A 23370-nucleotide genomic window follows, 5' to 3' on the forward strand; every position below is an offset into this window, starting at 1 on the left:
ATAAATGATGTTTTGATTTTATTTTTACTTTAAAATTTTCAACATTCAAAGGTCACCTTACTCTTTTTAACAATTTATTTATATCCTCTCTGTTTAGAATAAGGATGCTTATCCTCTTTTGTAGTTGGAGCCAGAATTCCATCAGAATCTATGAGATTCTTTTGAATAATTATTTAGGTTAGATAGTTATATAACCCCAAGAGGGAGTCAGGGGTATGTAGGCAGATCAGACTCAAATGTCTCTCAATATTTGTAGATAAGATGAGGAAGTGGAGATTTGGGAATACTTGGCTTTGCTAGATGTACTTTTAATTTTTAAGGTCACTTGCTTCAAAATCAAGATAAGGGGGAAAAGAGGCCTTATGGAAAATGTTATTTATGGTCTTCAAGCCCTGAGTATACATTCTATTTTTAGGAAGAAGGAGTAGACCTGATGAACAGAGAAGCTGCTCATGAGAGGTGAGTGGTTTCTGAGAATGGGGACTCATCCTTATATGTACCATCCGTAGGGACTGATCGGTTTTTTTTTGTGTTTCAGGGAAGTACAGACAGCAATGCAGATAAGCCATTCCTGGGAAGAAAGCTTAAGTTTGGTAAAAAAAAAAAAAAAAATTTTTTTTTTTTTTTGCAAGTCTAATTTGAAAGGTAGCTTTTAAAAAAACCACTTCATTTATTCATTGGCTCTCTTCATTTGTCCATACAACTTTTATATGCCTTTCATTTCTAAAATTATAGCAGTTCTTATCTGAAGAAACAGGTTTAAATAAATACAGGAGGCCTTTTGTGGATTTGCACATTTATGTGTTCTAAAAGCAAACATAATATTTTGTGATTTATTTCTAGAGTAGGGATGTGCTGTGTTATTATAAGTGGATGACATGTTTTTGTTTACAGAGTGATAATGACTTTGACAAATCGGAGAAATCATCTTCTCCTAAGAGAATTGACTTCGTCCCAGTTTCTCCAGCACCATCACCCACTAGAGGAATAGGAAAGGTAGGAACAATGAAGAGACTTAAAATACCTGCAAATGCCTGTCTCACACACCCCAAACTATTAATTGTTTAAAAGAGGAAAGATTGGCTGGGGGGGAGGGAGGGAGAACCCTCTGCTTTCAGCTCATGATGTGAGAGTAAATTAATATTCATTTAAAATATACTCTGAAACTTATGTTAACACCTATATGATCCTAAGCACTTCACTGTAAATGCTTTAAAACAGAATGCTTTTTAAAATGGGGCTCTAGAATTTAATTAATACTAACTTTTTTCTCCAGCAATGTTTTTCACCATCCTTACAAATGTTTGTGAGTAGCAATGGGCTACCTCCTAGTCCTATTCCCAGTCCAACAAGACGATTTTCAAAGTAAGTGAACTTGCTTTATAAATGTTATTTAATTCATTAACTTAGCTTCACAAGCAACCTTTAAATTTGATACTATTAGGTAGGACTGATATTTGTATAGATGAAAATAGGATTTTTTTTAATTTTAGGCATTTTAATAGCTTATCACAAGGATTTTTTCAGTAGGTTATTAAAAAAAAAATCAGTTGTCCCTTTTCTTATTTAAATTTTCTTATTCCTTGAAAACCTTTGCTGTTCCACAGAATGTGTCCTGCTATGAATGGGACAAATCATATTCCTCATGTACATTAAAATCCCTTGGAAAGCCAGCACATAGGAATTAGTGTTGCCCCCTATCCTGGGCCGCCTTCACCTTTTTTTGGGTCTTGGACCCCTGGGGCAGTCAGTTTGATGAAGCCTATGTTCTCCTCAGAATCATATTTTTTAAATGCATAAAATAAATTCTAAATATAACCAATTATAGTGAAATCAAGTTCCTTCTCTCTCTCTCTCTCTGTCTCTCTATTTTTCTGTCTCTCTCTTCTCTCTCCATATTTTTATATATATATATATACACACACACACACACACACACACACACACACACACACATTTAAGTTTTGGTACCCCAGGTTAGGAACCCCTACCCAACATCAGTACCATCATAGGATTCTGCTACAGGCTTTGAAAATAAGTAAAATTTATTTCATTCCAGTAGACTGGAAAAAACAACGAGCCAGAGCTCAGAAGGCCCATTTTGGAGTCCCTGTGCTGTTAGGAAATTAGCTGAGTGACCTGAATTTTTCTGTTCCTCTGTTTCCTCGTCTGTATAATAAGAGAGTTGGACTAGTTTATTTCAAAGGTCCCTTCCAGCTCAAAAGTTCTATTGATTGATTTTGTTGGTTTGGTAAAAGAGTAATCTGATCTCTTTTAAAATGATTCTTCTATCCTGTGCAGTATTTACTTTTATGTGATTAATTGAATGGTTTCCATGATCTTTGGATCTGAAACCCTGTAAAGTGGCATACTCTTTATAAGAGTAATCCGAGACAGTCTCAAAGCCTCATTGTGGAAATAGCCATTTGTACCACCATTCTGGAACCTGGAGGAAAACCGAAAAGTTGAGAGACTGTGGTAGCCACCCTAAGAAAATGAAGTGAAATAATTTAAGCAAGATAGAGCTGAGTAATGACTTCTCTTTTAGATTGTCTTGTCTTGCTGCCAGCCTTTAGATCAGACTTCAGAACTGGCTTTTTTCCCTTTTTTCCCCATTATGTACTGTCTTTTCAGGAAAAATGGCCTGCCAGTAGTGCAGGTGGTATTTGCATTGCACAGGACTGTTATTCTAGGATACCAAAATTGGGGTTGCACGGAGCTTCGCAATCGGAATCTTTTTGTGGGCTTTTAAACTATTTATCTTGTACCTTGGAAGTACTTCAAGTCTTTCTGATGCCAATGTTTTAACTTTATATTTTAGCAGAAGGAGTCAAAGTCCAATCAACTGCATTAGACCCAGTGTTCTTGGTCCTATTAAAAGGAAAGGTATGCGGGGATGTTTGTGATATTGTAAAACTTAGTTTATTTTGAGCTAGAAATGAGATTTCCTGTCTCTCAAAGTATTTCAAGATGGAATCTCCTCCTCAAAGAAATGTTTATTTTTCTTACAAGCATGATTATAAAATCTGAATTCTGTCGATTATCTTTGAGATATTTTCTCATCAATCTGTATCCACACTTGGCTACTTATCCATTTATCTACATTTAATCATTATATGCTAAAGAGATTATAGTTTGTAAATTACAGAGCCATGTTCTAGTAGAAAGTAAAATAGAGAAAAGTAGTCCTGATTGGCTTTTGTTTTCCAACTTATTCGGAGAGCTTTATTTATGGGCATTTGATCTCTTCCAGGGATCTTGTGAGACTCCTGTGAAGGATTATTTTTGGAATATGTTAAGGAGAGGTTCCATTTGAGTATTAAAATTATGCTTTGCAGGATGGAATATGTTTAATCCGGGCCCCAGTTTCATGTTCCATTTCAGAGCTACTCCAAAATAAGACAGCAGGGGGAGCTCTTCATACAAGTTACGCCTTCCATTGAAGGGGAACATTTTCAAAATGAAGAGGAGTAGATTTTAAAATGAAATATTATCAGTTAAAGACAAGAAAAACATGGACTTTAATGACTTGGAATAGCTACAGAAAAAATAGAACATGAATTGACATTTATTAGAAAAAGTGAACTTTTTTGTTTGTTGGTTTGTTTTTATTCTGGGAATGTTTAAAAATTTCAAGCTTTGAGTTATACATTTCTTGCTGAAATACAGATCGATCCATGACTGATACTGATTCACAATGAAGACATTTTTTTTTTTAAGTCTCAGGCTTTTCGTGTGTGAATTTATTTTGAAAAAGACAATATATTACTGAATTATTTTCAGTTTTTGTATTTTAGTGGCAAAGTATTAATATTATTAGCATGAAGTAAAGGGTTTTTGTGATCAGTTTTGATAAAATTTAGAACAGCTGAATGATAGTATTTATATGTGTGTGTGTGGGGGGGGTGTATGTATTTATAGATATATATTTATTTATCTTACCCTTCCTTTAAAAATAGTCTTTATCTGTACCAAAAAATTTGACGACTTTTGAAATAATATTTTTGGTTATTTTCAGCATTATACTAAGCAATTAAAATATATATATATATAATATATATATATATTATATATATATATATATATATATATATATATATATATATATATATATATATATATATATATATATATATATAAATTGAACAAACTATGCCATTTTTGACCTGTATACAGTATACTATACATATAGTATTTGGGTGTTCAGGTGGTGACAAGGAGACAGTGAGTATTCTTTGCCAGTTACTTACTATTTACTGTGGGCTTCAAATTCTGCAAATATTTCTCGATGCTCTGGTTAGTCTTGATCCAGTCTTCACGATGGAACCAGTGAGCTGTTCTTTTAAGGCCACCCGAACATATCTATAACAAATTACATAAAATCAATGGAAAATTTTCAGGGCTGTCAGCTCTGACATTAATTGACATTAGGATTTTCTTTGCTGAGTACATGCTGAAAAACACTTCTAAAATTACTATTCATGGAAAAAAATATTGCTAGCTTTAGTTTAAAAAACAAAACTAAACAGTAACACCCCAATTAAGCAACAACTACATATATATTACAGTTCTTTTTTTTTTTTTTTTCTGGTTTTAGGTGAAATGGAAACTGAAAGTCAGCCAAAGAGACTCTTTCAAGGCATTACTACTATGCTTTCTCCTGATATTACGAATCTGACAGATCTCAGTTCATGGTAAAAAAAAAAAAAAAAAAAAAATTGTGGGGGAGTGACAATAAGGGAGGGGATAAGAAAATATGAATTATTATTTGTATTATAATTATTAACAATTAATTAATTAAGCTATAGCCCACTTAAAATAGATCATGTAGAAAATAATGTTAAATCGCCTTAAAGCCACTGAAAAGATATTCAGTTATTAATGCTGATGGAGGGGAATTTTCCATGCAGGCATGGGTGACATAAAAGATAATTCAAAAGTCTTGTGTACTTCCCTTTGGTATGCATGTTTCTAATTTTATTACACTCACTTTCATGCCCAACTCTGACCTCCTATTAGCTCAATGCCCCTCCACCCCCTCCAAATTTGGCTGTGTGGGAGGGAGTTGACCCTACATACCAATCAGATAGGGAAACTCTGGGGATGGGAGGGAAAGATACTGAGTTGTCCTGGCTTTGCTGTGCCTGATGATCTTATTGTATGTGTTTCATTTTGTAAAACTTTATTTTGCCAGTATTTTACACGATAGGGAAAACCTAAGTTCTCTGATATGGTTTCTTTAAATACTGTTCCCCAAATTTTTATATAAAATCTTTAGGTTATTCTAATAGTATTTATTTAAAAAAAATTTTTTTTAAGTAAACCTTTCTAGCCCCTTAGAGGGATATTATCATAAATATTTTTTAACTTTTTTTTTTTCTTCATTTGGCTGTGGGGGAAAAAAAACAAAACTTTCTCCTCCTGGCCAGGAATTGCCAATCAATTAATGAAAAGATGTTGCATTTAATTTCTGAAGGGCAGATGTTGCTGCTGCCAGTAACACTTTTCTTCCTGCTAGCAAATGGGGATGGTTTGGGGGAGGGAGAGTACTGGGGGTGGGGGCAGTATTGACTGATTTGGAGAACATCCAGATAATGTTTTGAGATCTGTTCTGGCTTTTCCTATCCTATACAGAATTGTGTTTTGCCCCTCCAGAACTGTAAGAGTAAAATCCAGCATTTTACAACAACAGGTCTTTTCAAAAAGCCTCTAAAGGCATTTTATTTTGGAAATGTATTTTCAAAAACTGTTAAATGCCATTTCCAGGCCATTCTAATTTATGAGTCATTTATGCACTTTTCACTTAAGTTTATGGTGGGGAACTTGTGACTTGTTTGCCATAGTTTGTTAACTTAACTCCAGTGATTAATCCTGTTCTCATTTAGGTACATGCTTGTCCTGGACTGTTGTGGCCAATTTTGTCTCTCTTCTCTTTTCCTTCCCATGTATCTTGTCTGTCCTTGATAATTGTGCACTAATTTTGGTACTGAATGACTTTCCAGGCATTAGGCAAAGATGCTGCTAAAGATCATGGAGAAAACAGGTTGCTGAAACTGTCAATTCTGTTTATGTTGTTCATTTTTAAAAGAGGAGGAGGAGGAGGAGGAGGAGGAGGAGGAGGAGGAGGAGGATGTTTCCTGCAGCTACATGGCTGAAGCTAAATCATCTTGCGTAGACTCTAATTAATGAGGTGCTAGTTAGGAAATAATTCTGCAAAGTGAAAGACACTTTATAAACGCTATGTGAAAACATTTTTTAAAAAAATAGTATGCCAGGACCGAGCCCCAAGGAATATTCGCTGCAATATTCCAGCGGGCTCAAACAAATAGGTGCCAGTGGCTCTCTTTATGGAAACTGGAAGGTTTCCATAAATCACACCATGACTTCTGCCACTGAGGTACAGGCTCTTTTTGAGGGCACTAGCAAAACACTGCAGTGATCTTGGGGGAGGACATGGACAGTGAGGTTGTCCCTGCTCCCATGTGCTCCTATGTCTACCGGGGCTTTTGTTTGGGGGCTTTGAAATGGCCGGCAATAGCAAAGGCCATATCTGTATATGACATCAGTGAGAATTATGGTATCTCTTGGTCTCGGCCTTTTAGGAGGCTTATTCTCAAGAGTAGGGTGAAGTGGAACTTAATTACAATCAAGTAAAAATCAGATCTTGCTGCATAAGACCTGAAAATCTTTCAGATTTTGTTTATCTTTAATCCATCTTTAAGTACTTAGCATTTTTCCTTTTGTGGAAGGGGCTAGGCACACATCTATAGCTTAAGGATTGCCATGTCTTGAGGTTCCTACAAGGCCTAGTTGATGCCAAATTCGTACTGTTGCTTAGACATTTACAGCTTGAACCCAGTGATTGTAACTCTTGGAATAGTCTTTCTGTGGGTTCTCCCTCCTGCTCTGCAGGGGACTTTTTCAATCTTGTGATGAGATTGCATTGATCAGATATTTATATTTTTGGAAAAAGAAACAGAAACAAGGACCAAGTGGCTTTTGGGGCCTCATGGCAAGGAGATCCATACTACTTGACAAAATTAAGACAAGGGGTTATTTGGTATTAACTTTGCTGGGGTGGGGCGATGGGAGGTGGGGTAAAATAACTAAGAATTAACAGTTCCTCCCTCATCAACTCAGTATTTCTGTTTTTTACAAATCAAATGAAGATGAAGAAAGAAGTTTTTTTTAATTGTTAAATGGAAAACCAACCATATTTTTTCATTTTCTTTCCATGCCTTACAGCCTGAATACTTAGATGTATATTTGTTCAACCACTGTAGCCTTACTATTTTATGTAAGATTAAGGTTTATACCACATGTCTGTAGCTCCTGATATCTTTGTGATGAATATGAAAATGTCAACTTTTGGTTTACACACATTTGTCTTATTGTTACACATGTTTAAGGGACCATGGTGTGTCAAGTGCTGTTGGGACTGCATAACAAACATGCCCTCTGCTTTGTGGTTTCTAACTAATTGTCTCTCAGTTTCTTTCTACTTGATGAAAATTCTTAAATCTGTGTCTCTAAGGACAAGGCAGAAATGGTACCTACCCTCTATGTATGTTCCTTTCTTAATTTGAATATTATTAACATTGTATTTGCTCTTGACCTGCTCCTCTATTGTATTTCAGCTCTTTTTGTTTGTTAAAAAGTCTTTCCCTACTTCATTTTCCAGGAACACATATACGTTTATGGTGCCGTCTGTACCAATGTGGAGTAAGGGTTTTCAGGGCTAACAAAATGATGTTAAGATTCTTCTTCTAAGATTCAAATGATGTAAAGATTTTTCTATGTTAAAAGAACATTCCCCTAGATTTTCCTACCCATCACATCAGAAATAATATAGCGTGTGTGTGTGTGTGTGTGTGTGTGTGTGTGTGTGTGTGTGTGTGTTAGGTTTTTTTCTTTGCATTTGCAAAATGAGTTTGTACTGAATGTATATGCAACGTGTGCTTAAAATGTTTATAGAATAATTTAGGCACAATCTGTGTCTTATTTAACAAATTCAGAGCACGAACTAAATGATTTATTTCTAAGAGCTTTACAAGCTTCGTTGAGACATCTCTGCCGATCTCTTTTGCTTGGGGCAAAAAGATCTCCCTCCCCAGCAAATGTGTCTGAAGATGGTCAGTTGTAAATGTGAACATCTTAAGCATTCTAAGGAATGACAATGCTGAGGCTTCTAAGGGCCAGACGGTGGCAGGATCTGGGGCATGTGCCAGCCTGAGGGGGGGACAGTGTGGCAACATTGAGAAGAGACATCAGGTGGCTTCCATAGGGAAGATGCCCAAAGTAGAACTGGGAAGAACCCATAGAGGATTTTAGTGAAATTGGGGATTTAGAAAAGAGGAAAAAATGAACTGATTGAGAGGGGAAAGGGGGGGAGGACGGACAGGGTGTTGGCTGGTTTTAAGAGCAAAGTCAGGGAAAAGAAAGGGAAAATGAGACCCTGGATGAGCAGGCTAAGGTGTTGAGCAAGAATTAGGTAAGGATTCCTAGGGACAGAGCTGGAGGACCCTAAATGTGTCATACCTCCCCCACCCCTCCCCCAGCCTCCAATAGCTATTACCAATAGCAGAGATGAGGGCGCGCACTTCAACTGGAGTGTGAGTGTTATGGAGTGGACAGATGCCATTTGGGAGGACTAGAAAGTGAGGAAAAGCACAGGAGAAGATCCCTTCTCCATCCCTCCTTTTAAAGATAATGAGAGCAGAAATGTAAGGCAAAAGTTACTGGGATACTCCTATGTAAGTACTTTATTTGAAATGCTGCTTGAGGGTGGAGTGTGGGTTATGTAAATGTATGTTCACGCCCACCATTTTGTTACAGGGTTGGTAGTAATTTCAATAGCACTGACTAAATGTTTTAAAAGTCCATTTGGAGTGAATGCCTGTCTTCCTAGAAAGATCTCCCGAGAGTTATGTACAAGAATGTACAATTGTTAGCCCTGAATAATCCAGAGTAAGCAGCATTGATGGTGCTGAAGCTAAGCCCTTTTTCTTCAGGTAGGATGTATTGTTGCAAATCCTATAGGAAGCTGCCCTGAAGTTCCATTTGGAGACTTCAACTGGTACAGATCATAACAGCTTGGCTGCCTCCAGGTGTAAATTGCAAGCACATACAATGTCTTCTAAACCCCTTCTGAGTGCAATTGAAAGGGGTAGCAGTGAAACCCTGGATGACCTGGATTTTGATTATTTTTGAAGATCTTAACTTGCATATGCATTCTGAGAGTTCCCAACAACTGCCACATACTAGCTACTAATTTTAGGGAGTTGGAGTCAGGATGTTTTTGTGTGTTGGGATCTGGATCTGTAAAACTGGGAGCCTGCTTATATGGTAGAAAGAGCTTTGAATCTGGAGTCAGAGGACCCAGATTCAAATCCCTCTTTCATTCACTTGCTCTGTCTACTTGGAGTTGTCCCTTCTCTCTGGGTCCTCACTTCCTCACCTGTCTGGAAGTCCTTTCCAGATGGAAGCCCCAGATCTCAGGAACTGAACTAGAGCTTTACTTAGAGAATTGTCCTAAGCATGTCTATGGAGGAACTACCCTCAGAGCAAAGTCCTTTGGGGACTTCAGGAGTTAAGTCCCATAGATGAAACCCCAAATGGAGCTACCACAGATTCAGTCTTAGAAACAGCACAGTTCCAGTGTACACACCTGCTGTAGCACAGCTTTCAAGAATATGGTGCAAAAAAAGGGCTCAGCCATCTAGAGTGGCAGTGTGAATTATCTCGAAAGCCTTCATTTTGTTGCTATCCGGCTCAGGTATTTTAATTTCATTTACTTTTCTCTCTTGGGGGCTTTTTTAGGCATAAGGCATAATTGAAGGGGGGAAAAATACTCCTTACTATTTTTGAGATTGTCTGATTGCCTGCTTATATGTATTCAGCATTTGGAGGCTGGAATAAATTAATCAACTTTTACATGAAGTCTGCTGATTAGCCAGTTTGTGAATTACCTAAGCCCTTTACCTTTCCTTTCCTCTCTCTGGGGGTTGGCCAAGGTATTCATGGAGCTGTTGCTCATTAGCACCTTCATCAGAGAGGGATCAGGACGGGAAGAGAAGGGGAAACTCAAATCAGATAATTGAGTTGTTTGTAGCCCTGGTCAAAGATTAGCATTACGATTAGTAGATAAATGACTTTTTTTTAAAAAATCATAATCTATAGATTTCATTGATGATACCCATTTTTTCTTTTTAATAATTCAGATAACTGCACTTGCCTTTTCTCTCTCTTTGTCAGTTGGGGGACATGTTAAACAGAACTAGGGACTGAAAATCATCTTGCTAGAGCTGCCTTTATACGATTACCAAAATGTAGTGTGATGCGCAGAAAGCAACATGCTGGGTGTTGTTGTCCATAGCTGTCTGGGGGCCCAAGATGCAAGGTGAGAGTGAGGGGATGTGCAGTGAGCAGATTGCCGGATTTAGTCAAAGACCTGGCTTCCAAGGCCACTTCTGTTGCTCCCTGTGTGCTTACCTTTGTGGCCTCTGACAAATTACTGAGCCTTGATGGGTCCCGGTTTCCTTTTCTATGAAATTAGGGAAGGGGACTAGTAGGGATAGTAGGTGGACTCCTGGATGTAGGATCACAGAAGCTGGCTTGGAGGCCCCATTCTGGTTGACCTTGGTCTGAGGTGGGGAGTGTGGAAGATGGGGGAGAAGCATGGAGGCAAGTCCTTTCCTCTTTCTTGGTCTCAATTTTTTCCTCTGTGAAATTCTGAGGAAATTGAATGAAATGGCTTCTGGGCTTCCATCTAGTTGGAAATCTATGATTTTGCAACAGAAAAAGTTTTGGTCCAATACATATTTTAGCTTAGTGAAAACATCCGATGAAGGATTTCTCAAAGTCACAATTTGCAAATTGCTGTAAATGAAACAAGTGGCAAGTGGTATGCTGTCTGCAGCAATTCTTCCACAACTGGAGATCAGAGGTCTGGCTTCTTTGATTCAATATTAAGGAAGAAATTGCCGAAACTACATAAGATTGTATTCCCCCAGCTTTCTGGAAAACTTCTCTATTAGTGAGCTTCTTTTAAGTAAGTAATAAACAATGCTAGTGGAGAGATTTCTCAGCAGGAGTGATATTAGATGTTTTGAATGACTTCTGGCTTTATTTGAGCCAATGAGAGTCGTCACAAAGGATATCTTTTAACCTGGTACAAATCTACAGTTAACTTCTATTTCTATTCGGATTATCCAGGTAGTAGCCAATTTTTAATGTGAGCCTACTCTCTCTCTGCCACGTAGCCGGGACCGACTGCTCTCTCATGCTGCTCAGCTAGTATGTGCCCTAGGAATGCAAGCTGATTTTTAGCTGAGGCAAAAAATGCCCTATCCTAGTCAAATAAAAGCCATTTTTGGATTTCCATAGGGAGGAAGGGGTGGTTTCTATTTGTACATCTGCTTTTCTCGGGTAGTGTAAATAACTGTGTTGACTATATTCTTATTCCAGTCAATTCAGTTCACCACTTATCTTACACGGGGAAAAAAAGTCTTTGAACCAGCTCAATTTTCCCCTATTTCCTCCACTTAAAAGCGCTTTTAGGAATGATGGATTTGAAGGCAGTGGGCTTTAAAAACCTGAATATATACAGTGGCAGTACTGTGTGAGTACTGGATTAGAGAAGTGTTTTTTGGCTTTTTTTTATTTTTTAAAGTCTGTTAACTCCCTTAGTTTCTTTTGGCTTTTCCCCTAAGGAAAGTTTAATTTTTTTCCAGGTTCAGAGCCTCTTGGCTCTGCTTTTTTATACACTTATATAGAAATACAGTAAGATCCTATTTTTGCATAGTCTTTTATAACTTGAATAAAGTTAGCTTGCATTGTTATGATTTTGATCTTCCTTTTATGCCACATTTCGATCTCCTGTGATTAAGTTTTGTTCTTAGTTGTGGGCAAAAACCACTTTCTTTTGAATCTATACATTTCATACAGCAGTTTGTAAAAAGGTGGCTAGGTATTTTTGGCTTAGTTTTATTTTTAAATGATAAAATTAGCATTTAAATCTAGGTGCTCACCACCTCTCCTCCTCAACTACCCCCTTCTTTCTCCCTAATTTTCCTGTTATTGTTGAGAGCACCACCATCTTGCTGTGTCTTCCTCAGTGCCTCCCTTTCTTACCCACTGTATTCAAGCAGTTGCCGGGGCTTGTCTATTCTACCTTTGTAACATCTCTTGCCTGTTCCTCCCTCTCTTCTCTTACGCTGCTGCCATTCTGGTGCACTTGTTATTACCTTACCTGGACTATTGCTATAGGCTGCTAGTCGCCTTCTCTTTCTCAAGTCTCTTCCTTACTTCAGTCCTTCCCCTACTAAGCTGCCAATCGGTTTTTCTAAAATGAAGGTCTCATCATGTCACCACTTCTCTTAGTTATAAACTGCAGTGGCTCCCTATCACCTCCATAGACAAATCAGGATCAGATCTTCCATTTTGCCTTTTAAAATCGTTCGTTACTTGACTCCCTCTCCTGCCCCTCCCAGGTTAACCTTTCTAGTGTTCTTAGACCTTTCTCCTCCACATGCTCTACAATGCAGTGACCCTGACTTCCTTTGCTCTTTTTTATCTCCTGAATTCAGCCATTCTCACAATTCTCCCATATCTGGGAGGCTTTCTGTTCTCATCTCTACCTCCTGACTTCCGTGGCTTCCTTCTCAGCTAAACTCCCACTTTCTGCAAGAAGCCTTTCTTGATCATCTCTTGGGCCTTTCCTTTGCTGATTATCTTGAATTTCTCCTTTATATAGCTATTTTGTACATAGCTGTTTGCATGTTGACTCCCCCTTTAGATTGGGAACTTCTTGAGAACAAGGACACCCAGCACACAGTAGGGGCTTAATAAATGCTAGGTGACTGACTGACCTACGATTTTATTGGTATAGCTAACTCCATGGTGAAAGATACTCCCTGTATCAACACAGCTTGGTACCTTCTCAACAATTTAGCATCAGAGTACCAAGGTTAAGTGACTTTTGCCAGGGGTTTGTGTCAGCCAGTATTGGTCTGGGGTGGCACTTGAACTTTGGTTTTTCTGGCTCAGTAGTCACCTCTCTCTCTCCGTGACACCATGCTGCCTCTTCAAGACTGAAAGTCATGTTTCAAAATAGAAACAAGTTTGTGTGAAAGATTTGGGGAACAATAATAGCCTGCTGCTAGCAGGATCAATTAACCCACTTGTGTCCATAGGGGTGTAAAATTAGGGGACCCAAAAGGAAAGAGAAAAGAAAGGGGGAAAAAAGAAAAGAAAAGATAGGAAGGAGAAGAAATATTTCAAAGGATGATTTTTTTTTTAAAGTTGCAGAAACTCCTATAAGTGCTAGAAAATATATTGGGTTTTGACATTTTCTAGAATTAAAAAAATTCCCAAGAATGTATAGAGGGTAAAAACAGGGGGGGAGAAATCTCCGTGGCATTTGGAGAGAGTCTCATTTAGCTTGAGCTTCCCGGGCAGAACGGCAGGTTGGTTGTTGTATTCTTTAACAGCCTGATGAAGATGATGTGAGACATAAAGGAAGTAGCAGAGAAATGCAAGCATCATTTTTAAAAAGCATTCAGTAAAATCTAAGTTTAATTAGAGAAGGGAAAGGGGGATTGGACCAGCATTCTAGTGATCTGGATTCTAGTCTCAGATTTACTATGTCATTCACATCTAGTTTAACATGAATAAGGCCTTAGTTGTCGATTTGCTCTGCAAACTGATGGGGAAGGTTCATTTGAAATAGATTGACACTTTTTTTTGAGATGACATTTTATTATCTAGGATAGGTAATAGGGTAATACCTCTGGGTAGATAGCGGGAGAGAGTGGAAGGAGCCATAGGCTCACTTGCTAAGAGATTGCCAGGGCTCTTTATTAGCTGGATGGTCCAGGATAAGTTACTTAAAAGTTTCTAAGCCTCATTTCTTCATTTTTAAAATTGAGGGCAATATTATTTGGGCTGTCCCTTTGCTTTGTGAGTATCAGGAGGCATTTGTGAAATACTTTGTTAGCCTTTAAGCATCAGAGAAATAAACATATGCTGCTATTCAGTCCATGAGAATGACGGCAAGTCCTGGAGTCTCTGTTTATATATTTGGTAGGCTACAGTATGCTTTGAAAATACGTGAAAATAGTTTGTTCTCAAGTAAGAAAGACCTGATGGGTTTAGGAAGTCTTTTTTTATACTTAGGATACAAGGCTCCCCCCAATGCTGTCTGAGTGAACCCACCTTCCAAGCTAGGGCATTTATCTAGATTTTGCAGCTTGCTGATGGACATAGGCCATGCCCAAATGACTATGACAAAGCCGCTGTGGGTGACAAGTGGTACGAAGCGTGTCACTGGTGAGTAGGAGAGGCTGGAGTGAGGGGCAAAGCCTTGCTAGAGGAGAGGCCCTTGAGAAACAGCTCGGTGGAGCAGGGGGCACGGTACAAGCGCTTATCGAGGTAGGATGACAAGTGTGGTCACGTGGCACTGAGGAGTCAATTTGACAACAGAACAGGCTTTGTATAGGGCATCATATCAGATAAAGCTCAAGAAGAACACTGAAGCTAGATTGTAGAGAGATTTGATACCAAGATGAAGAAAGACAGATGGGGACCATCCTGACTAGATTGGATAGTTTGTGCCATAGTGCTGTTAGAGATGAGGGATTTGAGCTTTATTCTCTAGGCACCTAAGTTTTAGGGCTGCCTAAAACTGGCAGTTTTAGAGCAGGGTATGACACAATGAAAATGGGACATTAAGTAACGTTTTGATTTATAGAAGATTCTGGAATGTTACAGGATGGATCTGCAGCATAGAGGCCAGTTAGAGGCAAGTGCAGAAACCCGGGCCTGAGATGATGAAGGAGTAACCTAAAGAGGTTACAGTGGGAACTCTGTGGAAGAGGAAACATTAGGTAGGAACCGTCAATGGGACCAGAGCACTAGTTTTATAAAAAAGGCAAAATAAAACGAAGAGTCCAAAGGAATGGCGAGGAGTTTGGGAGAAGGGTGCCATTGACATAATTGGGAAGACTGAGAAGAAAAGCCTTCCTTTTTAGGGGAGACAGTGTGGCTTTGATTTTGGATATGGCAAGTTTAAGGTCAAGTGGGAACTCCAGATTGGTGAATCCTCATAGGGTTGATTCATGAAAGCAGAAGCTTTGAGGACAGAGAAACTGAAGATGTGAATATCAAGAGTTGAGGAGTCAGGAGGATGAAAAGGGAACTAGGAGCAAAATAAAAAGAACTAAAAGGCAGAAGGAGAACCAGGAGATGATGGTAACCCAGAAGCCAAGGGATTATATCCAAGAAGGAAAGGAACTGGTCAGCAGTATCTTGCCTCGGGAGGTTGAGAGGGCAGCTTAGTCAGATGAGCACATTGATGGCCTTCACTGGGGCAGCTGGAGAAGACTATAGCTAATTGAAGAGATGGAACATATGGACCAGTTCTAATATACTATTCTTTCTAGTTAGATCATTCTTTTTCCTTTAACTGCTAAACTTCTCAAAAGTGTGTGTGTGTGTGTTGTGTGTGTGTGTGTGTGTGTGTGTATGTGTATGTGAGTGAGAGAGACAGACAGACAGACAGAGACAGAAGCTGAAACAAGTACCTATATGGTCACTTAGGAATGACACCTAGGATACAGGTTCATTTTGGAGACTAAAGGACACCTCTTTCCCTAAAACCAATGGAATACGTGGGAGGAGGTGTAGAAATGGAAGTATCTTGAACTAAATATGGGGGGCACTTTCTCCAGTTGGCCTTAGGTCACAGTGACGTTGGGAGTGAAGCCACATACAGGCTGGGTACCATCCACGGCGTACGTAGAAATTCTAGGACTCTTTGGAAACCAGAAATGGAATCGAAAACTCAAAGTCTGTCTCTGAGTTTGCAGGGCCTCTCGTGGGGTTTTGAAATCTTTTCAAATGTAACCTTTTGCTATTCCTTTCTTAACTCTACACAAATATTCTCCCGATTGGTGATTTCTTGAAACCGTGCAGCTGTTGCGTCTTGTACTTACCCCAGAGGTACACCAGCTCATGACTGTCTCTGTTTTGTCCTCAGTCTGTCTTCAGATATTCTGGATGGCAGTAGTAGCAGCATTGGCTCATCCTCAGACTCACTGGCTAAAGTCAGCAATGCCACAGACTCTCCAGTAACATGTTCCAATTCATGCTCTTCGTTCATCTTGATGGATGACCTTTCACCCAAGTGACTTAACCATTTCTCATTCAGTGTTCTGACCGTGCTGTTTTCTAGACAAAGACTCTGGCAGGCAGGGAAAAGAACTTCGATCCCTAATGAGGATTAAGATATTAATTAGATAACAAATTAATGTAACATTATCCTTTAACATCTCTATTCTCAAAGGTTGAATTCATAGCTATATTAACCTTACTGCTAGTTTCTGCAAATTTCCTTTTGTGTTAAGTGACTGTTCAGATTATTAAACTTAACTTTGGGTTGCTGTTGCTATATTTTACTTTTGATGCCTAAAAGGCTACCTCCTTAAGGTCCTGTAGTTTGCGTACTGATATGTAGTTTGTAGTATGGCTCCTTTCCCCAACGAAAACAAATGACAGTTACAAAACTGATCAGAAAGTCTCGTTTGAGAGAGACCTCCGTTCCTTGTTAAATCAATACTTCTATACTGCTCTTCATTTTGCCAATGTAAAATTGGTTGCATTTGGTTATATTGAAATGATTTTTCTCATCGGATTTAAATATATGATTTCTCCTTTTTCCTCTTTGAGCTGCTTGCTTGTAGCCAGACCAGGAAATACTCAGTGGTCTCTGTAGCTGCCAATGTTGCTCCTTTGTAGTTAAGATTGTACGGAAGGATGAGGATTGGTTTTAATGTTTGAAATGTTAATGGACTTGGTAGTATGCCTGAATTAGTAAGAACGTTCCAGATCTTTATAACCCAGGAGCAACGGTAGCTAACATTTTTTCCCAAAACTTGTAGCCCTGAGGAATGTATAACATATTATTAATATTTCTAGTTATTTGTTGTCAAGGAGAAGAAATTCCAGCCTTGATCAAAAATGTCTGGTGCATTCAGAAGTGACTAGCCAGTGTTACTGACCTAAAAAAAGTACCGTGCAGGAAAGTGCACATGGGGCCATCAATGTCTCCTGTGGCATTGAGGCCATAGGGATTTTTGTGCCTTAGGGGACATTGTTCTACTCTTAAAGAATGTAAACCACAGGGGAAGGGGAAAGCAAAAGGGGGTGCCATATGTAATCATCTGATTTGGGAGCTGGTGCGCCTTTTTTTTTTTTTTTTTTTTTAATGTATTTCAACTTTGAAATTTGCTTTCCCCTGTGGTAATTAGTACCAATGATTCAGTCCCTCTGCATCACAGGTTTTGTGTTGCCACTAGAGAAGATGGATGGTTTAAGTAATTTTAATGTTGCCTTGAATAAAGGCAAGTCTCTAAAGTTTAATTTTTAGAGGGAATTGAATATTATTCAATTGGTAATTGAGTTTTAGCTCCGTATTCTACTTATAAGAATCACATTTTAATTGTAAGGAATATACTTGGAGCGTTTCAGTCAGTCTGAGGTAGCAAATAAGGAGCTTCATAACGAGAAAAATATTAACTGAGCTAGATAATCCATTGATTATAATCTACTATCATGCTATTTATTATTTATAACTGTAAAAAGTCTGTGGTGAATTATAGTATTTTTTTATGATTAAAATTTTTTAAACGTTTGGTAGTAGTAACTGCTGGCTTGTCTCTATTACACAGAATTGCCTGCCATAAGCTTTCATTTTTGAATGATGGTTCAAAATGCTTTTGTCTAAAATACGGCATTTGTATTTTTTTTTAAGAAAATAATGCTGAATTTTAAAGAGAAATTATGTGTTTTGAAGGTAAGCAAAGATTGGCAATACTGGGTAGCTTGATCGGAGGGGAGATTTAGACTTTCTTTTCAGCTCTAACAAGGACGTGATGTGTGTGCCCTACAGGAGTCCAATGACAGTATCTCGTGTTCTTTATTTTAAATTGTAATAATCATGGTAGCCAGTAATGAATTTATTGTATTCTTTTTACCCGTGGAGCATCACTAGTTTCCCCCACCTCAAATAGATGTGTATATTGTAAAATATTAATCCATAGTGTGCCATTTAAAAGAGAACATATAATCAGTTCTACAGTATTCAATGTATTCATTTTATTTGTATATGAACCATATTATTTAAGATGTTTTTGCCTGTACAGTAATGACTAGAGTGTTTTATCTTACAGAATATTTATCCACTTTCACTTTGCTGTCTTTTTTGCCTTAAAGGGACACTCTCAGCCATAATTTTCAAACTCTGAATTGATTGCTAAGATTTAACCTTTCAATTCTTTGAGATGGTTAAACCTGATTTTTAAATTTTAATCATTAAATTGGGGGGGGGGGGGAGAGCTGGAGAAGAAAACAGCAACATATTCCTGCAGTGTTCACTATTGGGATATGAGAGCTAGGAGATAAGACCCATGAAGTCATCTTTTATTTTTTACACAGCAGCTTGGTGTTCGTGCTTAGAGGCTGCATCTTGGAGTCAGGAAAGCCTGAGTTCAAGATCCCTCTCTAACATATACTCAGCTGTGTGATCATGGACAAGTCACTTAACTCTCAAGTGCCGGCCACTGTGGGGTTCAGTTTTAGATGGTTGCTGATCTGCATTCAGCAAAAATGAGTTCCGTATACCAATGAAATCATGGGTCTGGACCAAAAAAAAAAAAAAAAATGGGGGGGGAGGGGAATGTTTTTAATTGATCACACATAGTGATCTGTTTGAAATCAATTCTAAATAAAGGTCAATTAACTAATGAATTTTGTTGACAGTCTAGCAAATGAATTTTGTTGACAGTGTCCCTTTATTTCCATATAAAATTCACTCTGCCATTTGAAAAATCCTATCTGTTATGATGTGATGTAGAGGTTGTCATTTATCCCCATTCTACTCTCCCACCCTCTTCTCCGTGTCTCTGTTTGGTAACATGAACGAGGGATGGGAGGACCAGCATCTCTCTCCTGGCCGTCGTGGTTTCGTCTGCCTGACTTGTAGAAGTGATGTATTTCATGATTACTGTTTCGGGAGTGATGAAAAGTTTTCTGTGAAATGTTGGCCTTTGTAAACATTAGAATGAAATCTCATGAAATGTGAACACATGCATAAAACTTTGTATTTTCTTCACACACAAAAGAAAAAAAAACAAAAAAAAAAAACCACAAAACAAAACCCCTGGCTGTCTCTTTTCTCACTGACTCTGTTCTCTGTCCTGTGCCTCTGGCAGAGCTGTAATTCAGTCCCTTTTGTATTCCTGATAATTCTAATTCCCAAAGTTATTTTTGACCATATTACCTTTTGGATTTACAGAAGAACATTGAACACCTGAGAAGTTGCATTATCAAGCTCCTCCATTTCAGACACTCCTGAACTCTTAAATTTGTGAACTCTTCGTTATATCCAGTTGTCTATTGCACGCTGCCTTCTCTTCCCCATCCCTAAGCTACCCTGGACCACCAAGAGCCACTTACTGGCTGAAGGAAATTGGCCGACTGTCCCTGCCGTATATCAAGGGATGCAGGGCACACTGCGTCCATTCCCCTAACTGCTCACAGCATTATTAATATCCCCTCTAGCAACCACCATATTGTTTACTGCATACAGTTCTGGGGAGCACATATTGGATTGATGAGATTGTGCTGCAGGCGGGGACTCTCTGATTTTTAACTTTACACACACACACACACACACACACACACACACACATATGCCTTTTACATAACAGATACATAAGTGTTCAGTGAACTTAGCCACAATCTGGCTTCAGCCTAAGTTTTTGCCTTTATCCACTTCCTCCCTCAATATGGCACCCGTACTCACCCTTCCATACAAAACAGAGCCAAACAGCTAGGACTTTGAAGCAGCATTGAGAAGGAGCTGATGTCACTTGCAGTTTTTTAGCAGCCTAGAAACTGTTAAATGGGCTGGTACCTAGTGAGCAAAAATAGTTAAATTAGGAAGCTACCAAAGGTCATGTGCTTCCCTTCCCCTTTCCCTACTCCCCTGCTGAATTGATCTTAAATTGATTTCCATACCCTCTCCGTGCTAGTAAAACTGGATCACTCATCATCATCCCAACATGGCCAGCGATGTCTTCTCTGGCATCTTTGTTCATCTCGTCCCCTGGATTGCTCTGCATCACCTGCTGACACCCTGATCACCTCAGAAAAACCCTTCTCCATGAAGCTTTCACTTATCCTCCCCCAACAAGCCAATAGTAATTCCTCCCTAGTAGAGCATCAGGCCTGGAGTCACAAACATCGAATTCAAATCCAACTTCAGACACTTAGTAGCTGTGTGACTCTGAGCAAGTCGCTTACCCACTGTTTGCCTCAGTTTCTGTATCTATAAAATAGGAATAATAACAATAATAGCACCTACCTTGCAGGGTTGTTGTAAGGATCAAATGAGGTAATGATTGTAAGGCACTAAGTACAGTGTCTAGCACGTAAGCGCCATATAACCATTAGCTATTTTGATGTATTAGTCTCATTTCGTGCTTTTAATTTGTGTACATATTATCACTCTTGCTAGACTCAAAAGCTCCTTTAGTTTCTGTCTCCTTCAGTTTCAGGTCACCACTGAGTATCTTTTACTGTTGAATGAATGGAATACTTCTTGAATCCCCTTTTCCCTTGACCAATTATCACAGAAAAATCCAATCCCATTCTTTTCCTTCCCTTAGTTTTTTTAATAGAACTCAAAACAAGCAAGGGTGGTAAATGTGAAAATTATGCTAGGAACACAAAGGATATATAAACATCTATATCTGTATGTATGCTTATATATCTCAAGAGAAAGGAAAGCAGTAAGTTTTGAAATGATAGTGGGTAAAAAATTGGTACTATCAACCTTTAAAGGCCCCAGAATTCCCTTTGGATATCAAATAGACAATTCTGTCTACTATCTTTTTACTTCCAATGAAACCCACTCTGTTCCAAGAACATAGCATCCTTCTCATTGGAGGACGGTGACTTTATTAAGAAAATTAGGACCTTCCATCTTGAACTCCCTCTTCCTACTTCTATACCTTCAAGTCCATATATATATAATTTTTTTTCCTATTTTTGCTCCTGTCTCGGAGGAAGAGGAGATCCTCCTCTGTGTCAAGGCTACCCCCCCCCCATCTTTGATCTAGGTAGGGAAGGAAGGATGGGGGAGATAAGTGGGACAAGCTTCCAGAGGAGAAAGCAGGAGATAAATTCAGCAGTACCAGAGTTTGGCCACCTTTAGATGAGAAGCTAGAAAAAAAGAATGAATATAAAGTCATTCTATAAAACAGTATCACGTGCTAAAGCTCAGAATGATCTAGTGGGGAGCGCCAAGGACAACAATGGTGGGATACAGTACAGTGGACAGAGAGCTGGCCTTCTTAGCTGGGAAGATCTAGGTTCAAGTGGGCAGGTCAGTTCAATTCAATAAACATTATTTGCAATTTATAATCATAGAGTTGCCCAAGTTATTGGGAGATTAAGTGTCTAGCACCCAGCACAGTACCTGGCATATAGCAAATGTTTATTAAATTGAATTGACCTGCATTGATAAAGGGACTGGAGCACTGATTTCATTGATATAGGTAACTCCCAGATGAGGAAATTCCCTTTATCAATGCAGGTATCTTCTATTGGGAAAAAGAAGGATCAAAAAAAAAAAATTTAAAGGACCACCCTTGCGTGGTAGATGAGAGATCCGAGGTGACCAGGGTGTCAGCAGGTGATGCAGAGCAATCCAAGGTACAAGAGAGCAGGCGGTACTGGCAAGTCTCATTTGGTTCGTTTTCCCTTTCAAGAAGAAGGCTCTTTGAACTGGAAATAACAAAATGAAAAGGCAGATAGGCAGTCAGTACTCAAAATTAGTAGATACAATAAGAAAACCCCGTTTTGCTTTTGATGAATTCGGGTTTCTTGGTCCAGAAGAACTATAGCTTTGGATGTCAAAAGAACCTGTGAATGTGATGGCCAAACTACTTGGGTGACATCTGAAAGATCATGGCAGATGGAAGAGTGGCACTAAAGTCAGTTTTCAATGAAGGGAATGGAGTGCAAACATATATGCCTGTGGGCTTTTTTTTTTTTTAATAGCATTTTATTTTCCCAAATACATGTAAAGATAGTTTTCAGCATTCATTTTTTGTGAAACTTGTGTTCTAAATTTTTTCCCTCCCACTTTTATTTCCTTCCTCCCCAAGACAACAAGCAATCTGATATAGGTTAAATATGTGCAATCCTTTTCAATATATTTCCATGTATATCATGTGCAAGAAAAATCAGACTAAAAGGGGAAAAACACCATGATATATGCCTGTGAGCTTGAAGTTGAGTTCTGGAAAAATGAGACTAGGTCTTTAAACAGTTGGCTATTGCTATGTAGAAAAAGAGCCAGTCGAGTTAGATGGCACAGTGGATAGAACACCCACCCTGGAGTTAGGGGGACCTGAGTTCAAATCCAGCCTTAGACTTGCTAGCTGTGTGACCCTGGGCAAGCCGCTTACTCCCAATTGCCTCACAAAAACAGAAACAAAATCAAAAAAAGGGGGGGAGGAGGAACAAGAACACATCATGACAATCAAAATTTATTTCCTTTTTGATAGTTAATATTATGAGATCAGGGTGATGCTTTAGATTTAGTAGTAATCTAGTTCAGCCTTCTCAGTTTCCAGATGAGGAAACTGAGACTCAAGGACAGGAAACCACTTGCCCAAGGTCAAAATGGTAGTCAGAGTTGAACCCAGTTTCAAAACCAATATTATTTCTATTGTATGAGATAGGGCAGTTGGATGGCACAGCAGTGGATAGAGTATCAGGCCCAGAGTCTGGAGGACCCAAGTTCAACTCTATCCTCAGACACTTAACACTAGCTGTGTGACCTTGGGCAAGTCACTTAACCCCAATTGCCTCAGCAGAAAACAAAGTGAAAAACTATTTTATGAAGTAGCAAAGTCAGAGAAAGGACTTGGAGTAGGATGGCTGGATTAAAAGAGTAGTCATTAATGAATCTAAATCAACTTGTCTGTCAGTATCAATTTGAGTACTCTAGGAATTGGTACATGCCCCTGCCCCAGGTGAAATTTTTATCAGCAATTTGGATAAAGGCATAAATAAGTGACTTTGCCCCTGGCTGCTTCAGTTTTCTCATCTGTAAAAGGGGGATCATGATAGCATTTATTTCCCACAGTTGTTAGAGGATCAAACGAGATAATATTTGTAAAGTGCTTAGCACAGTGCCCCGATAGTAGGCATTTAATAAATACTCCCTTCCTTCTTTATTTGCTATGTGTCACTGGGGAAGTCACGTAACCTCTTGGAACCTCCGTTTCCTCATTTGGAAAA

The 23370-nt window shown here is 38.7% G+C and overlaps 1 protein-coding gene across 4 annotated transcripts in view; it reads left to right on the plus strand.

Annotated features, from left to right (window-relative positions):
* The window catches only part of PABIR2 (PABIR family member 2), a 92177-nt gene that overhangs the window by 24253 nt on the left and 44554 nt on the right, over positions 1–23370 (plus strand). For 3 of the 4 annotated variants that reach the window (XM_051968883.1, XM_051968882.1, XM_051968884.1), the window contains 7 exons: positions 416–459; positions 539–593; positions 895–996; positions 1277–1365; positions 2822–2886; positions 4598–4694; positions 16037–19135. In XM_051968883.1, coding sequence (XP_051824843.1) covers positions 416–459; positions 539–593; positions 895–996; positions 1277–1365; positions 2822–2886; positions 4598–4694; positions 16037–16187 — 603 coding nt within the window. In that variant the 3' untranslated portion in view covers positions 16188–19135. Of the gene's footprint in view, positions 1–415; positions 460–538; positions 594–894; positions 997–1276; positions 1366–2821; positions 2887–4597; positions 4695–16036; positions 19136–23370 lie in introns of those variants that run through there. The other variant, XR_007948927.1, reaches the window with a different exon arrangement.

Source organism: Antechinus flavipes, chromosome X (assembly GCF_016432865.1).
Source record: "Antechinus flavipes isolate AdamAnt ecotype Samford, QLD, Australia chromosome X, AdamAnt_v2, whole genome shotgun sequence".
NCBI lineage: Eukaryota > Metazoa > Chordata > Mammalia > Dasyuromorphia > Dasyuridae > Antechinus > Antechinus flavipes.